The sequence below is a fragment of the Prosopis cineraria genome, unplaced genomic scaffold (assembly GCF_029017545.1).
Source record: "Prosopis cineraria cultivar Desert tree isolate PC_DT_omini unplaced genomic scaffold, ASM2901754v1 PC14, whole genome shotgun sequence".
Classification (NCBI taxonomy): Eukaryota; Viridiplantae; Streptophyta; class Magnoliopsida; order Fabales; family Fabaceae; genus Prosopis; species Prosopis cineraria.
The window spans coordinates 11227932-11245901 of NW_026555345.1; the positions used below are offsets into that span (position 1 = coordinate 11227932).

A 17970-nucleotide genomic window follows, 5' to 3' on the forward strand; every position below is an offset into this window, starting at 1 on the left:
TATAGAAACTAGACTGGTAGTGGAAAGAGGAGGTTATTTATCATTGTGGTGACTTCACGAATGTACCTTTAATAGGACCCAGAGGGTGTATCAACTATAACCCTTCCTTAGCATTAAGATAACTGGCTCATAAGCAAAATGTCCCTTCTAAGGAAGAGGTGCAAGAGTTATACTTTCTACATGGAGAGGATGGAACAAAGTTGTCAAACCAGAATGTCAAAGAAGCATGGCAAAAGATAGGGTACAAAGGAAAGATTGAACTAGGGATACATGTAGTAAACTCAAGTTCAAAATACACTACTTGGTTAAAGAGTATGATTCAAGGAGAAAATCCTTCATTCCCTCCTCAAAATCCCTTATTAGGCAATGACTTGAAAGAAATTAATGGGCAACTAATAGAACGTTTGAAAATGAAGGAAAATGAGTTACAAGAGCTTGTTAGGTCGAAGTCCAAGAATAAAGAAGAATTGAAAAAATGCCAAAATGAATGCATTGAGTTAAAGAGGAAGCTAGCAAAGAAAAGAGAGAGACATAACCTTGAAGAAACACCTGAGACTAAGAAATTGAGAAAGGAAAATGCCAAACTGAAAAGAGAGATGCAAAGTAGTAATGACAAAGCGCAAAGTACCAAAGCGAGACTTGTCAAAATAGTCAGGAAAAATGATGCATTAAAGAAGGAATTACAAGACATCAAGCCTATCGAGGGGATGCAGCAAGAAATCAATACGCTCACATGACAATTGGAGAGGAAGGTGAATGAACTAGCCAAGGTGAGACGAAGTGTAGTTGAGACAGCATAGAACTCTGTTCAGAGGCTTAATCAACATAATGAAGTCTTAAAGGAATGGAAATCACTTTGCCTTGATCAAACAGAAGAAACTAAAGAATGGATGTTAAAATGTAGGTAGATGATTGATTTGGCTAATGATAAAATTCTAGAATTTACAAGAGCATTCAAGCAAGTTGAAGGCATGACTCTTCCTGGGGGAACTCCATTGGAGATTGTTGAATTATTCCATTTATGCCAAGAAATTGTAAAAGAACTCAATAGCATGACAAAGTTCTAAATTTGTGTTAGCATTTGAATTATTGTATGAGAATCCACATGACGCTTTGTGAAATTATTGATTGGTTTGTACTACCATCGTTCGCTTAAAACCTTGAATTTTGATGGGATCCAATGTTCTTCTAATTTAACTGTCAACTTTAAATTCCCTACGAAATAATAAATTTCTAGAGGAATTTAAAGGGTACCAGTGTCTTGAAACCCTTATGCTTACACAATGCTGGATATCTTATGAAACAAACAGAAAAGGAAAAACTTATTAAAATTAATTATTATGTTACACAGGTAAGCCAACATTGCACCTTAAAAGAAAAACTCATCTGACCAAATTCCCACCACTCGAACATACAGCACACAATTGCATATTGTGCTATGGAAAGTTCAAACGTAAATGAGTCAACTGCGTTAAATGATCGAATGTTTGCAGTGGAATCCAAAATGGCTAGAATAAATGACATGATGAAACTACTAATAGAGACTTTAAAAGGGAAGAGTGATAATAATCTGCCATAGAATACCATAGCAAATGAGAATGATAGAGTAGCTAACGGAACAATTGAGCCAAACAGAGGATCAAATCCTAAAATACCCACACTAAAGAAACAAGATTTCGGGATCAAGGTCTTTAACATACTAGATGGTCTTGAGGAAGATCATGCTTACATGTTCCAAATCCTACAAGTGTTGCATAAAGAGAAGGAGTTGAAAGAAGAGCTCAGAGAAATGAAAGATCAATTAAAGGCTCTTTAATGATCAAACGCGTAGGGTTCCTTAGACTTGAAGGAATTATGCTTAACCCTAGAAATTGAGGTTCCTAAGAAATTCAAGATGCCAAGCTTTGATAAATATGATGGTATAAGTAACCCAATTTATCATTTGAGGGCTTATTACACAAAGATGTCCACATGGTCACAAGATGAGAAGTTTTTGATAAACTTCTTTCTTGAAAACTTAACTAGAGCTGCATTGACTTAGTGCATGCAACTAGACCAAATAAAGATTAAAAGATGGAAAGACCTTATGGATGCTTTCATGAGACAATATAAGTTCAATCTTAATACTGCTCCAACCAGAGAACAATTGAAAACGATAACCAAGAAATCATCAAAATCATTCAAAGAATATGCTCAAAGATGGAGAATAGTGGCTTCACAAGTGCAGACTCTAATGGTGAACTCTGAACTTTGCTCGTACTTCATTCATGCATTGCCTAAGCCATTTTACCAACACATGATAGGAACACATGTTACTAATTTTGCTAACTTAATATTAATTAGAGAAAGGATTGACACAGACATACGAGAAGGGAAAATAGCCACTTCTCAAGCTAAAAGTAGTTCATGAAAGAACTATGACAAAAAAAAAGAAGGAAATGTGAATTATATTCAACCTGTGAGACAAGCTCCTGCCAGTCCTCAAGTCCGTTATCAAATAGAGGGAAGGAATCAAAGATGGCCATAATTCAGGTTCAAGCCTAACAAGCATGGGCAGGATGGAGAGAGGAGAAATATCTAATCTAGGGATAATCGCCCATGGCCTAATTTTAGATTAACAAATGTTGAATTGTACCATAAACTTCTGGTAGCCTAATTATTAAGTCCACGACCTTATAAGCTTCTTGGTCCAGCTTACCCAGCATGGTATAATCCAAATGCTATTTGTGAATACCACATGAATGCACCTAGACACTCAATAGAAGATTGTGTGACATTCAAAAGGAATGTGCTAGACTTGGTTGATTCTAATCATATCCAACTTAAAGAAGAGGGAAGCTTTACCATTACTACTAATCCACTTCCAAACCATGAAAAGCGAGCCAACAATATTGAAGAAGAAGATACATTTTTCAAAAGCTCCACAAAGATCGAGATGCCTATGAACAAGCTTTATGCTCTTTTAAAGGATTATGGCTATATGTAAGAAATCCTCACAGATAATGTCGATGATCAAAGACCTAGATATTGTGAATATCATTAAAAGATAATAGGTCATGATATAAAAAGTTGCGAACAATTTAAAGAAACTATTAGAAAAATGATGGTGATAGGGACTGTTTCCGTAAAGAAGGGAGATACCAAGGTGTGTATGGTGGAGAAAAGGTGTATTGAGCTTGTCATTAAAAATCCAAGCCTAAAAGAGCAAGTCCAAATAGTCTTTTTTGTGATCAATAAAACCTCTGTAGATCTTGTACCTTATACTAGACAACTAACATTGACCATAAGCACGCCTTATCCCTTTCTCTATGAAAGTGATTGAGCAGTCTTGTGGAGATATCAAAGCATTGTGAAGAACTATAAAAACTCAATGTTGATTGCTAGAACAAGCAATGAAATAGAAAACCCAGGAGGTATTACTCGAAGTGGAAAGCCGTACTTTCCATCTTACATTAGTAAGATGGTAAGAGAGAAAAATGTGAATGTTGATAGGCCAAAGGAAGATAATCCTTAAGAAATAGAAAAATTTGAAGATGAGTTTCTTTCGAATATGAAACAAAATGATTACAGCATTGTGGATCAATTGAAGAAAACTCCAGTATATATCTCAATACTTTCTTTGATTTTGAATTCCAAAGCATATCGCAAAGCCTTGCAAGAAGTTTTGAATCAAGCCTTCATACAACCTAATGTAACCCTTGAGAAGGTAGCAAATGTAACGAATGTTGTAAAAGCCTCCTCTACCATTTCCTTTTTCGAAGAGGAAGTTATAGAAACTGCTATCCATTAAACCAAAGCTTTGCATATCACTTTGAAATGTGAAGGGTTCATAATAGCAAGAGTATTGATTGATAGAGGATTAACATTAAATGTGTTGCCACTCTCTACATTTGAATCATTATCACTAGAAGCTTCAAGTGTACACAAAAGCAACATTATGGTAAGAGCATTTGATGGATCAAAATGGGAGCTATTAGGATCTGATTGTCCTTCTCTGAGATAGGACCAAGCATGTTTAAGGTGGATTTCTAACTTATGAACATAGACCCAAGCTACATAATACTGCTAGGAAGGCCATGGATTCATTATGCTGGGGCTGTTCCTTCTACCCTACACCAAAAGCTTAAGTTTATTAGTAATGGGGGAATTATAGCAGTTAAAGGAGAGGAGCAAATCATGGTGAGCAACCAAGCTCACTCCCTTATATTAAGGCCATAGAGAAAGATCATGGAGTTTCATTTCAAAGCTTAGAAGTTGAGGGTATTTGTGACAATACTCATAACATCAATTTCGTTGTTGCTAAAATCATGATGAAGAGTGGGTTTATGCTAGGGAAAGGTTTAGGCTCTCATGTACAAGGAATTACGTGTCCAATTGAGGTCTTGGATAATTGTAATCACTAAGGGTTAGGGTATGAGCCTACTTTAGAAGATCCGATAAAGGAAAAAAAAAGTTTGGCAAGAGGCAAAAAGGCCAGTAAAGATTCCACACATCAAAGAAACCTTCCCAGGCCTGTCTGAGGTAATATGTGAACCAATTGTCTCAATGATCCGTTCCAACAAAGACGTAGCATATAGAATAAGTGCCTCAATTGCAATCGATGATTCTAGCAAAGTTCTGGCGAATTAGGAGTTTGAAGAGGCCAATGATGTCATTAGCTTAGAGTAATTGATTCAATTATGTTGTTCCTATTTTCTTATCCATTTTTTGTGCCTAAATTTAGGTAATAGATCTTGGGTATTCTTTAATGCAAACTTTTGATGCATGTAATTTATGAAAATGAATTTTAGTTGCATTCATGTCTATCTCCTTATTCCGCCCTATCTATTTCAGTTTATTTTTCTTCCCCTTTCTTTTCTTTTCCTTACTTTTATTTCATTTTATATTCATTTCTATCATCTAGGGATTTTATTTCTTTTGATTCCATCTCTCATCCAGATGTTAATGAACCCTGCGAAGATGATTCGCTCGTTGCCACTGATATGTATGATTGTGAGTCTAATGATGAAGATGTGATCCAAACTTTTTCTAAGATGCTTGAATTGAGTGAAAAGGGAATATGCCCACATGAAGAAGTGATTGAGGTGATTAATATGGGAGCTAAGAAGCATAAAAAATGATCAAAATAGTAGATAACCTTGAAAGGAAACAAATGATTGAGTTGTTCAAAGAATACATAGATGTGTTTGCATGGTCCTATAAATATATGCCTAGGCTAGACCCAAGCATTTTTTTCTCATAAAATATCATTGCTTCCTAAGGTTGAGCCTAAGAAACATAAGTTAAGGAGAATAAATACAGGGGTGTCCTTACAAATAAAAGAAGAAGTAATGAAGCAGTTAGAAGCAGGATTTTTGGAGGTAGTAACTTACCCACAATGGGTGGCAAATATTGTTCCCGTTCCTAAAAAAGATGGTCAAATTTAAATATGTGTTGATTATCATAATTTAAATAATATGCGCCCGAAAGATGATTTTCCATTACCCCACATTGATGTATTGGTTGATAATATGGCTTGAAGCTACCACTATTCCTTTATGGATGGTTATTCAGGGTACAATCAAATCCAATGGGGAATTTATTGTTATTGGGTGATGTCTCTTGGTTTGAAAAATGCTGGGGCAACTTACCAACGAGCTATGGTAGCACTATTTCATGACATGATGCATAAAGAAATTGAAGTATATATAGATGATATGGTAGCTAAATCAGCAGAGAATGAGAGTCATGTTGAAGTCCTTAGAAAGCTATTTGCGAGATTGCGTGAATACCGGCAAAGATTGAATGCTAATAAATATATCTTTGGAGCTCTTTCTAGGAATTTATTAGGGTTTATTGCAAGTCATAAAGGAATAGAAGTAGATCCAGATAAAGTGAGAGCAATTCAAGAAATGCCACCTCCCCAAACAGAGAAAGTTTCTTGGGATGATTGAATTACATTGCTAGATTCATTGCCAATCTAACAGCTACTAATGAACTGATGTTTAAGCTTTTAAAGAAAAATTACAAGGAGACATGGGATGATAATTGTCAAAAGGCCTTTGATAAAATCAAAAAATATTTGTTAAATCCCCCAATTTTGGTCCCTTCGTCACCAGAACGTCTATTAATCCTCTACTTAGCAACTTTACCTCCCTCAATGGGAGCAATGCTAGGTCAACTTGATGATTTTGAAAAGAAGGAAAGAGCAATTTATTTCTTGAGCAAGAAGTTTAATGATTGTTAAGCTTGTTATCCAATAATCGAGCGAACTTGTCGTGGACTAGTATAGGCAACTAGAAGGCTAAGGCAATACATGCTTTACTACACTACGTGGCTAATATCACGAGTGGACCCACTCAAGTACATCTTTGAGAGCCTATACATTGTAGGTAGAGTATTGAAATGGTAAGTTGTACTATCTGAATGATATAAAGCATGTGATGCAAAAGTCAATCAAGGGTAGTGTGATAGCAGATCACTTGGCCAATAATCCTTTAAGGGATGAGTAACTATTAGATTTTCAATTTCCTGGTGAAGGCATATGCATTGCAGAAGTAGGTTGTGATGAAGGAAATGATGAAGAGCATGAATGGGAAATGTATTTTGATGGAGCCGCCAACATGCATGAAAATAGGGTAGAAGCGGTACTTGTTTCACCAAAAGAAAAACAATTTCCAGTGGCCATTAAATTAGAATTTGATTGCACTAACAACATAATAGAATATAAAGCTTGTGTTAATGGTCTTTGAGTAGCTATTACCCTTAGCACACGATGTTTGAATTATTTGGTGATTCAGCTCTCATTATTCATCAAGTAACGGGAGAATGGAGAACAAAGGATGTAAAATTGATTCCCTATCAAGAACTCTTAACAGATTTGATTAAGCAATTTGAGGTTGTTAGCTTTCATTACTTGACTCGAGATAAAAATCATTTCGTTGATGCTTTAACCACTTTAGCAGCAATGATTCAACTTGATTGTGGAGTCTATATCCAACCCATTCAAGTATAAGCTAGAAGCTTTCCAGCATACTGTCTAAATATTGAAGATAAAAAAGAACATCCTTGGTTCTAGGATATTAAGAACTATATCACTAAGAGATCATACCCAACTAGAATGACTGAAAATGAAAAGAAAATCTTTCATCATTTGGCTATGTCATTCTTTATCAATAAAGATATTCTGTACAAGAAGGGTTATAATGGTACCTTACTTTGTTGTGTGAGTTCAGAAAAAGCAAAGAAAATTATGGTTGAGGTACACGAAGGCATATGCGGTACATATGCAAATGGTCACACTATGGCCAAACAGATTCAAAGATGTGGCTACTTTTAGTTAACAATAGAGAAAGATTGCTTTGAGCATATTAAGAAATGCCACAAATGTCAGATTTATGCTAACAGGATAAATGCTCCTCTAATTCCATTACATAATTTAGTATCACCTTAGCCATTCTCAGTGTGGGTAATTGACATTATTGGTTTAATTAATCTAAAAGCTTTAAATGGACATCGCTTCATCCTTGTCATGATTGACTATTTCATTAAATGGGTAAAGGCAAATTCATTTGCTAGCATCACACAAAAAGTGTTCCTTAAGTTCCTAAAGACAAATTTTTTTATTGAAATAGGATTCCTGAAAGGATCATTACAGATAATGGTCCTAATCTTAATAAAACGGAAGTTAGAAACTTTTGTAAGAAGCTCAAAATCAAGCATCATAATTCAACCCCATATAGACCTTAAATGAATGGAGCAGTTGAAGCAGCCAATAAAAATATTAAAAAGATCATTGGAAAAATGACAATAACTTATAAGGATTGGTATGAGATGCTTCCCTATGCTTTACATGGTTATCGTGCTACTGTATGCACATCCATAGGAGTAACCCCATACTCCCTTGTTTATGGGATGGAAGCTATCACACCCATTAAGATAGAAATTTCATCCTTAAGAGTATTGGCTGAGGCAGATTTAGAAGAAAATGAATAGGTATAAACCCAATTTGAGCAACTCATTATGATTGAAGAGAAAAGGCTTACTGCAATGTGTCATAGACAACTATACCAAAAGAGAATGGTAAGAGCTTTTGATAAAAAAAACTTCACCCATGGGAATTTAGTGTTGGTAATCTTATACTCAAAAAAATATTGCCTACCTAAGAAGATAATAGAGGCAAATGGGCTCCGACCTATAAGGGACCTTATGTTGTCAAACATGCCTTTTCTGGAGGAGCGTTAATCCTAACTGACATGGACAGTCAATAGTTAGCAAAGCCTATTAATGCGGATGCTGTCAAGTGTTACTTTGCTTAAAATGAAAAATAAAGAAGTGCTCACTAGGTTGAAAACCTGTAAAGGCAACCTAGACAAAAGTTAGAGCCAATAAAAAAATGAAAAGGAAAGAATAGCTCATTGGGTTGAAAATCTATAAAGGTAACCTAAGAAAGAGTTAGAGCAAAGAACAAGCAAAGCAATGATAAGAAGAAGAAGAGTTCACCAAGACAAAAGGATGTCTTAGGAGAAGAAAGGAAGGCATCAGAAGTTAAGTATCTATGTTTGGAAAAGTTGATTCCATCATCCCTCACACCATGCATATCAATTGAAGCTCAGTGATGCACTTGTTGGGGTTTTGAAAAGCTAAAGGAGAGATATGTGATTAAGTAGATTCACACATCCCATTTGCGCTTAGGCCATTTGTACTCATGAACCTAGATATTTCCATTTCTCTATGAACTTTTGCATTAGAGAATGAATTTTTCCACCCTTGTTCCTTTGAGATCATCTTTCTTCTCTTTTTGTGTTATCATATTCGAATTCATATCTCATATATTATAGCAGGTTCACATTTAAGGAATAATATTTATTGATACATTTACTTGATGTAGAATGTTAGTATCTTTATTCTTACTTTTCGCCCTTAAGGTATCAAGATCATCATGTAGGTGTAAATTGACAACAAGAGCATGTGTGCTATCAGTATTCGATCATAAAAGTTGATCTCATTAGCTTTAAAGCAAGATTAAGTGACGAGAATTTGGTCATTTAAATTTTCTAAAGAGGGGCAACGGCATATTATGATACTACACCTATTAATGAATAAAGGTTAAATAATGGACTTGGAGGTATTACCTTGTGTTCGAAATGATTTGTTTGATATGCACAAAAATTTTCAAAAAAAAAGGAATATATATTAAAACAGTTTTCAACATCAAACTTTCCAATAAAAAATTTCGCAATACATTTGCATTATCCATACATTTGCATTGGGGCAAATAAACGTGTATTAACTTTTGCATTTATCACAAAAAAAAGAGAAGTCTCATAAATTGAGATGAATAAAGGTTCAAGCTTTTTTGCATTGCAAATCATCCATTCATGGTATATTTTACATATTTTTAACACCCATTTTAATTAAGGGCAAATAGAAAAATGAAAAATCATACATGGCGCATTACTGCATTGCATTCCTTGTCATAGAAATATGCCACATTTGGATTGGAGCAAGGTAAAAATAATATTAAAAAAATAAAAAAAAACATGAGAAAGTAAGAGAAGAAATAACAAACCTCACATGTGAGTTTCTCATATTTGCCATGTGAGATGAAACCCATTCTCACACCCCTAAAGCCCAGTACCGGCTGGCATGATTCTTTAAAGCCCTGTAACGGCAGACACCCTCAAAGCCCTATAACGGCAGGCATCCCCAAAGCCTAATACTGGCTGACACAATTCTTTAAAAGCCCTGTAACGACAAGCACCCTCAAAGCCCAGCACCGAGTAGCATGATTCTTTAAAAGCCCTATAACGGCGGGCACCCTCAAAGCCTTGTAATAGCAGGAACACTTAAAACCCAGTACTGGCTAGCATGATTCTTTAAAAGCCCTGTAATGGCAGGCACCTTCAACGCTCTGTAATAGCAGGCACCCTCAAAGCCTTGTAACGGTAGGCACCCTCAAAACCTAGTACTGGCTGGCACGATCCTTTAAAACCCTATAACAGTAGGCACCCTTAAAGCCCTGTAACCACATGCACCCTCAAAGCCTAGTACCGACAGGCACAATTCTTTAAAGCCTTGTAAAGGTAGGCATCCAACTAAGTCCCTTAGAACATAAGCAATTCATCTCTATTGAGGTTTTGTTTTGTTTATTTCCTAAATCACATTTCATTTTAAACCCTTTGTTTTATTTTATTTTGTTTTATTTTGTTTTTTGTTTAGTTGTAAGTACCTAAGAATCTTGCCTCTCCAAACAAAATACATGTTTCTTTCTTCATTCATTTCTAAGATAAGAATATCATCTTATGAAATTTTCACTTAGAAATTAAATGAAGAGGGGCATCTAGTTAACATATATTTTGTTTGAATCGTTTGTCATTTATTTACAACATTTTTCTTTTTATGTTATTTTATCATTTCTATTTGCATCACATTGTTAAAAAAAAATCATGTCATTGTGTTTGTTATGTAATAGTCTCGCATTTAATCAAATCTTGTTATGTCAAGGGTAATTAGGTCTTTTCATACGTATTACATGGCCGACCAAAATACATGTTCTATCTTTACTTGTTGCTTATATAAGAATTCAAAAACACACTTTTTTTCATATATTCATATATGATACAAGTAAAGAAGGGCAACTGTGAACATTGTATTTTGTTTATATATTTTTTAAATTTAATAAAAATAATAATAAATAACAAAAAATATGTATATAAAAATATAAAAAATGAAATTTAATCCTTTTTAGGATTATATTTTCATAAAAAAATCTTTAATTAATAGGTTTAATTTTATCTTAACCTAGATAATTTTTTATTGGTTAAGATCTTATTTCTTTTAGTTCATTAAAAATAATAAAAAATAATAAAAAATAAAAAAATAAAATTTAATCCTTTTTAGAATTATATTTTAAAAATAATAATAACAAAATCAAAAAAAAATTTCACTTAAATCTTTGAAAAATCTCTTTAACATTATCCTAACCATTCAAAATATTAGGAACTAACTTTTGAAAGTCAACTCTTGAATTTCTTCCTTTAAATTTTGCTATCTTTAAAAAAAAAATATATGCTTGCTTAATTCAAAAATAGGTTTGCTTTCTAATTTTTAAATTTAATAAACATGATTAAAAAGCAAAAAAATTATGGTTTTTTTAAAAAGAGATTAATGATATAAACCGATGGGTTAAACCTTAACCCATCAGTCTCAAAGTACATTTGACCAGGTCAAATGCACACATGCAGGGATGGGAAATCACACACAGAAAGAAAGCCAAAGGAGTAGACGAAAAAGATAGGGAAGAAAAATAAGACCAGAGCAACACACACACACGAAAGTAGAACACACGTAGAGAAGACAAACGCATGAAAATGCATAGAAAGAAAGAGCAGAGTAGAAATACATAGACACAGAGAGCAAATATGAAATGGCATCCCTTCGGTTTGAAAAGCCAAAGACAACCTCAGAGAAAAGTAGGGAATGCCAGAAAAAAGAAGAAGCAAGCATGCACAGAGAACACATGAAACCAAAGTCATAGAGGCAGAAAAGAGACTGCAAAGCCAGAGACAAGAGAGCTTTTGTCACACATGCAGAAAATGCAGCAGAAGAAAAGGAAAAAAGCAAGAAGTATAGCAGGTGAGTAATCATTCATCCCTTCTATTCTCTACATAAGGCAAGAGAATTCACTGAAAAGGAGAGATGGAGGAGATTGAGATGAGAGGGAGAGAGTTTTTTAAAAAAAGAGACTGAGAGAGAATGTCGAGATCAGAGGGAGAAGAGACTGAGATCAGAAAAAAAGAGTTCTAAAAAAAGAGAGAAATAGAAAGGAGGAGGAAGAGACTAAGAGACGAGTTTTTTCTAATGAAAAAAAGAGAAACAGAGAGGGAAAGGAAGAGACCGAGAGATGAGTTTTTTCTAAAAAAAGAGAAATTGATCTGGAGATAGAAGAAAAGCCGAGGATGGGGAAGACTCACTGAAGCTCAGAATTTAAAACAAAGAGCGCTGGAAATAGATTGAAGCAGTGACCAAAGAAGCAAAAGGGGAAGCTGGTCGAATTTAGAAACTGAAAGTGAAGAAGACACCCATTTCGGTAACAATCTTAGGATTAATTTTCATACTCTAAATTCTAATTTCTGATTAAGCCTCTCATGCCACACTGTAAAATTTAGTTTTTTGAAATGTATCAACAATTTTCTGTAAGGCTTGACTTCGAATAGTTGAAGGATTTTTGCATTATTTGAGCAATTTATTAGGATACAAATTGGGTTAGATATATGATTTAGACATTAAAAATGGTTATTTGTAATTAAGGGTCTAATCCTGGCTTGCTGCTGCTTATGTTCGATTCATATCATATATGGGTATTGCTGTGTGACAGTCAAGTCTAGTACCAAATTATATTTCTAACTATGATTTAAGGCTTGTTTCACAGTCTAATAGCTAGCAAGTCGTTGAAGGCATACAAAATTTGGACTAAAGGATTATTTAGAGTTGTTTTGCGATTTATAATCTTGAGCTGGTGTATACACATAGGCGCAGGCTGGGAGAAATTATTTTTGAGTTTTAAATGTTGGGTGTTTTGACTCATATTGCAATATGTGGCTAGATACTAAACGTGGAGAAATCCTTAATGAAATTTTGCTTATTGTCCTAACTGGATTGGTATGATTTTGGTATGATCTCGTTATAATGATATCTCCAACAACGAAAGAATTAGTGTGATTGTTAGACAGGGTTTTTAAATTGAATTTTAAATATGTTTTTAGCATGCAAGAACATACTAATGTGTAAGAGCATGATTTTCATCTCTGTATCTGCTTGTTTATAATATTGTTACGTTCATGTATACCTTATGACGCTTTCTATCATTATTGTATGCACATTTATGATGGGTCTATTTATGTACATTAAATATGGGTTTCAAAGACCCACTATTAGAATTAACTCCTTTTTATAAATAATTTATTTAAGTCCCATATGAGATTTTAAGAATCTTCGTAAAGACTTAAATTAATCACATCATCGTGTAGGATAATAAGTCCTCGCAGATATCATGATTCTCAATTTACATGAAATAAATAAATGATTTTTGTAAATAATGATATAATATACAATTTAGAAAATTAATTAACCAAATTAATGTATTTAAATCATAATCATATTTATCAATTATATCTTTAAGTCATGTGAGATTTTTGAATCTTCATAGACTTCTAAAATAATCGCATTACCACGTGAGTTAATAAAGCTTCGTAGGTATAACTATTAGGATTTCATAAAAAAAATATATATACATTACATGCATAATAAATCTAGTAAATTAATATATTTACATAAATTTCATTCTTTTATCGTGTGAAATTTTGAAATTGTTAACCTCTAGAAGTTCATGTTATTTCATCACATTTTCCTTAGATTCTAATCCATTTTAGTTTAATTATATATGTTTTTATTGCCAAAATTAGGAAAATGTGCATTTTGTTTTGGGCTTGTGTTCTTAGCTTTAATTTAATATTTTTAGCCTAATTTCATGTTATTTTGATTGAAGTTTTGATTAGAAGTATTTCTGGAGCTTTGTGGATGTTTTTGGAAGGCATTTGGATGAAGAAATCAAGAGAAAAATGAATGATTTTCATTAGCTGTAAAAACAGTGCAAAACTACCAAAGTCGTCCCAAAGTCGTGACTTTCGTTCGCGACTTTCTCTGCTGTCAGACAAATGCTGCGTTTCATTTATTAGAAATTAGTTGGCTAGGTTATATATAAGCTGAGAGCTTGACCCAAAATAGATTCCTTAAACTTTTAGACACTTTTGGAGCTTGGTTGTGCTAGGGTTTGGGCATTGGAAGAGTTGGGATCAAGAGATTGAAGCTTTGAAGACATTTAGAGCTCATTTTCTTTGATTTTTCTATTCCTCTTCCCTTTCCTCTCTCGTAATCTGAAATGGGTCCACTTATTTTGTATATTTGTAGCTTGTGGATGATTATGAATGGCTAAACCCTTTGTTCTAGGATTATTTGGAACCCTTGTACGGATTAACACTATATTTCTCCTCTCTTTTTATGATTATTGATATAAATGTGTTTATTTTACTCTTTCCTTAATGCTTCTACATGATTGGCCACCATTTAGATGTTGGGTTCACTTAATTGATGCTTGAGAGGGATAGGTTAAGTGTAAAACTTGGGTAATATTGTGCAAGAACTTGATATTTGCATGTTGAATGGATGGTTTTGCTAGTAAGATAAAGATATACTTGCTAGCCTTACATAGCCACATTAGGGTTGGTGTTTAAAATTAAATTTTATTAATTATAACAAGAGATTGGGCAATTAATTTAACTAAACACTTGTTCATGACTTGAGAGAGCTTGTCCAAGTATTTTTAGAACCCTAGGTTAGCACTTATTTTCGTTAAAAGCATTTATGAGAGGAAGTAATTTTGGTGTTATGAAATGCAAGGAGGATAAATAATCATAGGTCCTAAATTGTATTGAAAATTTATGAATCACTCACTTTTCTTTATTTTTTAGTGTTGGTTTCATTTGTAAAATTATTTCACCTAACTATGTGGAGCTTAATTTGATCAAATTTGCTTAGTCTTTTACTTGATTATAGTTTTCTAAACAAATCCTTGAGGGAACAATACTCTACTCATTTTATATTAATTGCTTCGACCCATACACTTGCAGTGAGCAACAAGTTTTTGGTGCCGTTGTCGGGGATTTACTTTTGAAAATATTATGGTCAACCTTAGACTAGTGATACTAGATTTTGCTTGAGCTTTGTAGATATTAGTTTTAGATTTTTATTTTGTCTTTGTTTAGTGTTTTTGTTTTAGTTTGATACTTCTTTAGTTGTTTTCTTCTTCAGGTACCCATTTGGCATATGCAAGTCATAGGCCTAGAAGGATGGGAAGTGATACTTGAAGGATTAACAATTTTTGAAGAAGCCGAGTCTCCTAATTCTGAAAGAACTCCTGAAACTCAATCAGGAAACATGGCAGAAGACCAGTATGACACCACCTCAGTCAATGACTTTGCTAACTGGAATCTGAGGGGTACTCAATCTTGTATTCGAATGCCGGAGTTTCAAGCACATACTTTTGAGATCAAGCCCGCCATGATCACAATGCTTCAAATGAATGGTGTATTTCATGGTCTATTCAATGAAGATGCTAACAAGCACTTGATGTCTTTTGTGGAAGTATGTGATTCTTTCAGATAAAACGGGATGCCTAAAGATGTCTTACGCTTGTAGTTATTTCCAATTTTTCTACAAGACAAGGCTAAAGAATGGTTCAACAATCTTCCCGAAGGTTCTATTGGTTCATGAGAGGATCTTGAGAATAAGTTTAGAGCCCGATTCTTCTCTGATGATAAAACGGTGGAAGCTAGAGATGAATTTCTTAGCTTTAAGCAATATCCAGATGAGCATCTCTATGCAGCTTGGGAGAGATACAAGATGTTGATGAAGAAATGCCCTAATCATGGGATGGACAAATGGGTAATGATTCAGATTTTCTGTAATCGTCTGAATCCATCTTCGAAGGCCATAGTTGATTCTATCACAAATGGGGGATATCAAAATGTGTCTGTCAATGAAGTTTTTCGCTTCTTAGACCAATTGTCTGTGAACAACACTCAAAACACAGATAGAAAGAATACATCAATGGTGACTAGTGCAAAAGATGATTCCTCTTCCCAGATTGTATCCATCTTGAAAACAATGAACAAGCATTTTGATGTGTTGGAATCTCAAATGCAAAGGGAAAATTCTCATAATGTGCATGCTGTCCAAGCCATTCCAATTGTGTGCAATCAATACAATGATATGCACATACCCAATCAATGTCCTCTTTATATGACCACTAAGTTTGTCAACTATATGGGCAAGTTTCAAAACCTTTACAACAGCCCTTACTCTCAAACATACAACTCAGGATGAGGAATCATCCTAATTTTTCATGGAGTCAAGGGAATTCTTCAAATCAGCCTTCATCCTTTAATGTCAAGCCACTTCACCCTTCGAGTTTTCAAGCTCCACCAAAGCCAATACCAGTTAAGGAAGAGGAGTTTAGAATGGAAAAGATGTTAGCATAAATCTTGAGTAATCAAGAATCTGCAAGAGTTGAAACTAAGGCAACTCTTACTCTTCATGATACCGCAATCAAGAATCTCGAAGTGCAAATGGGACAATTGGCTTCACAAATGAATGCTATGTCAAGAAGCAATCTTCCTAGTGACACCATTCCAAATCCTAAAAGGGATAGTAAGGAGGAGTGTAAATCAATCACTTTGAGAAGTGGGATGCAATTACCCGAAGTTCTTATGCTAAGTGCAAGTGGTGTGAGTAGTGGTGCTACTAAGGTGGTTGTTGATAATGAAGTGATTAATGAAGAAATTATGGTTGAAGAGTATGGCAACTTGAAGAATAATCAAGAAGAGAAAAAGAATAAAGATCAAGCCAAAAAGGTTGGTGATAAGAACAAGCCACAAGAGGCCAAGCCAAAGTATGTGCCTCCACTACCTTTTCCTCAAAGGCTTAGGAAGTAACAAGAAGATGGCCAATTCAAAAGATTTCTTGATATGTTCAAGCAATTGCATATCAACATTCCTTTTATGGAAGCTTTGGAGCAAATGCCCAAATATGCTAAGTTCATGAATGATGTGCTCTCTAAAAAGAGAAGGTTCAATGAGATTGAGACGGTTGCTCTAACCAAGAGTTGTACGAATATCATTAAGCAACTACCTCAAAAGTTGAAAGATCCTGGTAGCTTCTCAATTCTGTGTCATATTGGAAATAAATTTTTGGGTAAGGCATTATGTGATCTTGGTGCTAGTATCAATCTTATTCCTCTCTCTATTTTCAATAAATTAGAGTTGGGTGAAGCTAGACCAACAACCGTGACTTTGCAATTAACGGATAGAAGCTTGGCTTATCCATGTGGTGTTATTAAAGATGTTCTTGTAAAAGTGGATAAATTCATTTTTTTGGTTGATTTCATTGTCCTTGATTGTGAGGTGGATTGTGATATTCCTATTATCTTAGGAAGACCATTCTTGACAACTGCTAGAACCTTGATTGATATTGAAAAATGTGAGCTTACTATGAGGGTGGATGATGAGCAAGTCACCTTTAACATGCACAAGTTGATGAAATCTCCTAATGATCTTGAGCAATGCTTCTTTGTTGATATGCTTGATCAAGTTACACAAGAAGAATTCAATGAGGCATTTCGTAATTATTTTTTAGAAGCCTTGTTACTAGGAGCTCAATTAAAGACTCAAGATGGAGAAAAGTATATGGCTATCATGAATGCATCACCAGTTTATCCTAGAAACCGTGTCCAATTTGAATCTCTAGATTTATCATCTCTTGATAGACCATCTTTGAAATCCTCTATTGAAGAGCCACCATCTCTTAAGTTGAAGACATTACCTTCTCATCTTCGGTATGTCTATTTAGAAGCTAACAACACTTTGCCAATGATTATTGCTGCAGACTTGAATGAACAACAAGAAGAGCAACTTGTGAAAGTCTTGAAAGCTCACAAGAGAGCTATTGGGTGGACTATTGCTGACATAAAGGGTATTAGCCCTTCAATTTACATGCATAAGATTTTCCTTGAAGACAATCATAAAACTTCTGTGGAACATCAAAGAAGGTTGAATCCTATTATGAAGGAAGTTGTGAAAAAGGAGATCTTAAAATGGCTTGAGGTGGGCATTGTCTATCCTATCTCTGACAGCTCTTAGGTGAGCCCAGTTCAATGCGTTCTAAAAAAGGGAGGCATGACTGTAGTGGCTAACACCCACAATGAGCTAATTCCTACCTGCACTATTACTGGGTGGAGAGTATGCATGGATTACCAAAAGTTAAATGCGACTACTAGGAAAGATCACTTTCCTCTTCCCTTTATCGACCAAATGTTTGACAAATTAGTTGGAAGGAAATTCTTTTGTTTCCTTGATGGATATTCAGGCTATAACT

At 34.4% G+C, this 17970-nt stretch overlaps 1 protein-coding gene and 1 non-coding gene across 2 annotated transcripts; one reads left to right on the forward strand and one right to left on the reverse strand.

The window, feature by feature from the left end:
- Positions 1-11567: 11567 nt before the first annotated feature.
- Positions 11568-16532, forward strand: LOC129292321 (uncharacterized). The gene is made up of 6 exons (XM_054929893.1): positions 11568-11616; positions 12587-12642; positions 14851-15183; positions 15316-15789; positions 15894-16069; positions 16334-16532. Exons 1-6 carry the CDS (start codon positions 11568-11570, stop codon positions 16530-16532), a joined length of 1287 nt encoding a protein of 428 aa, XP_054785868.1.
- Positions 15368-15473, reverse strand: LOC129294015 (small nucleolar RNA R71). Its single transcript, XR_008589258.1, has one exon. It is a non-coding gene; the product is annotated as a small nucleolar RNA R71 (small nucleolar RNA).
- Positions 16533-17970: the final 1438 nt, after the last annotated feature.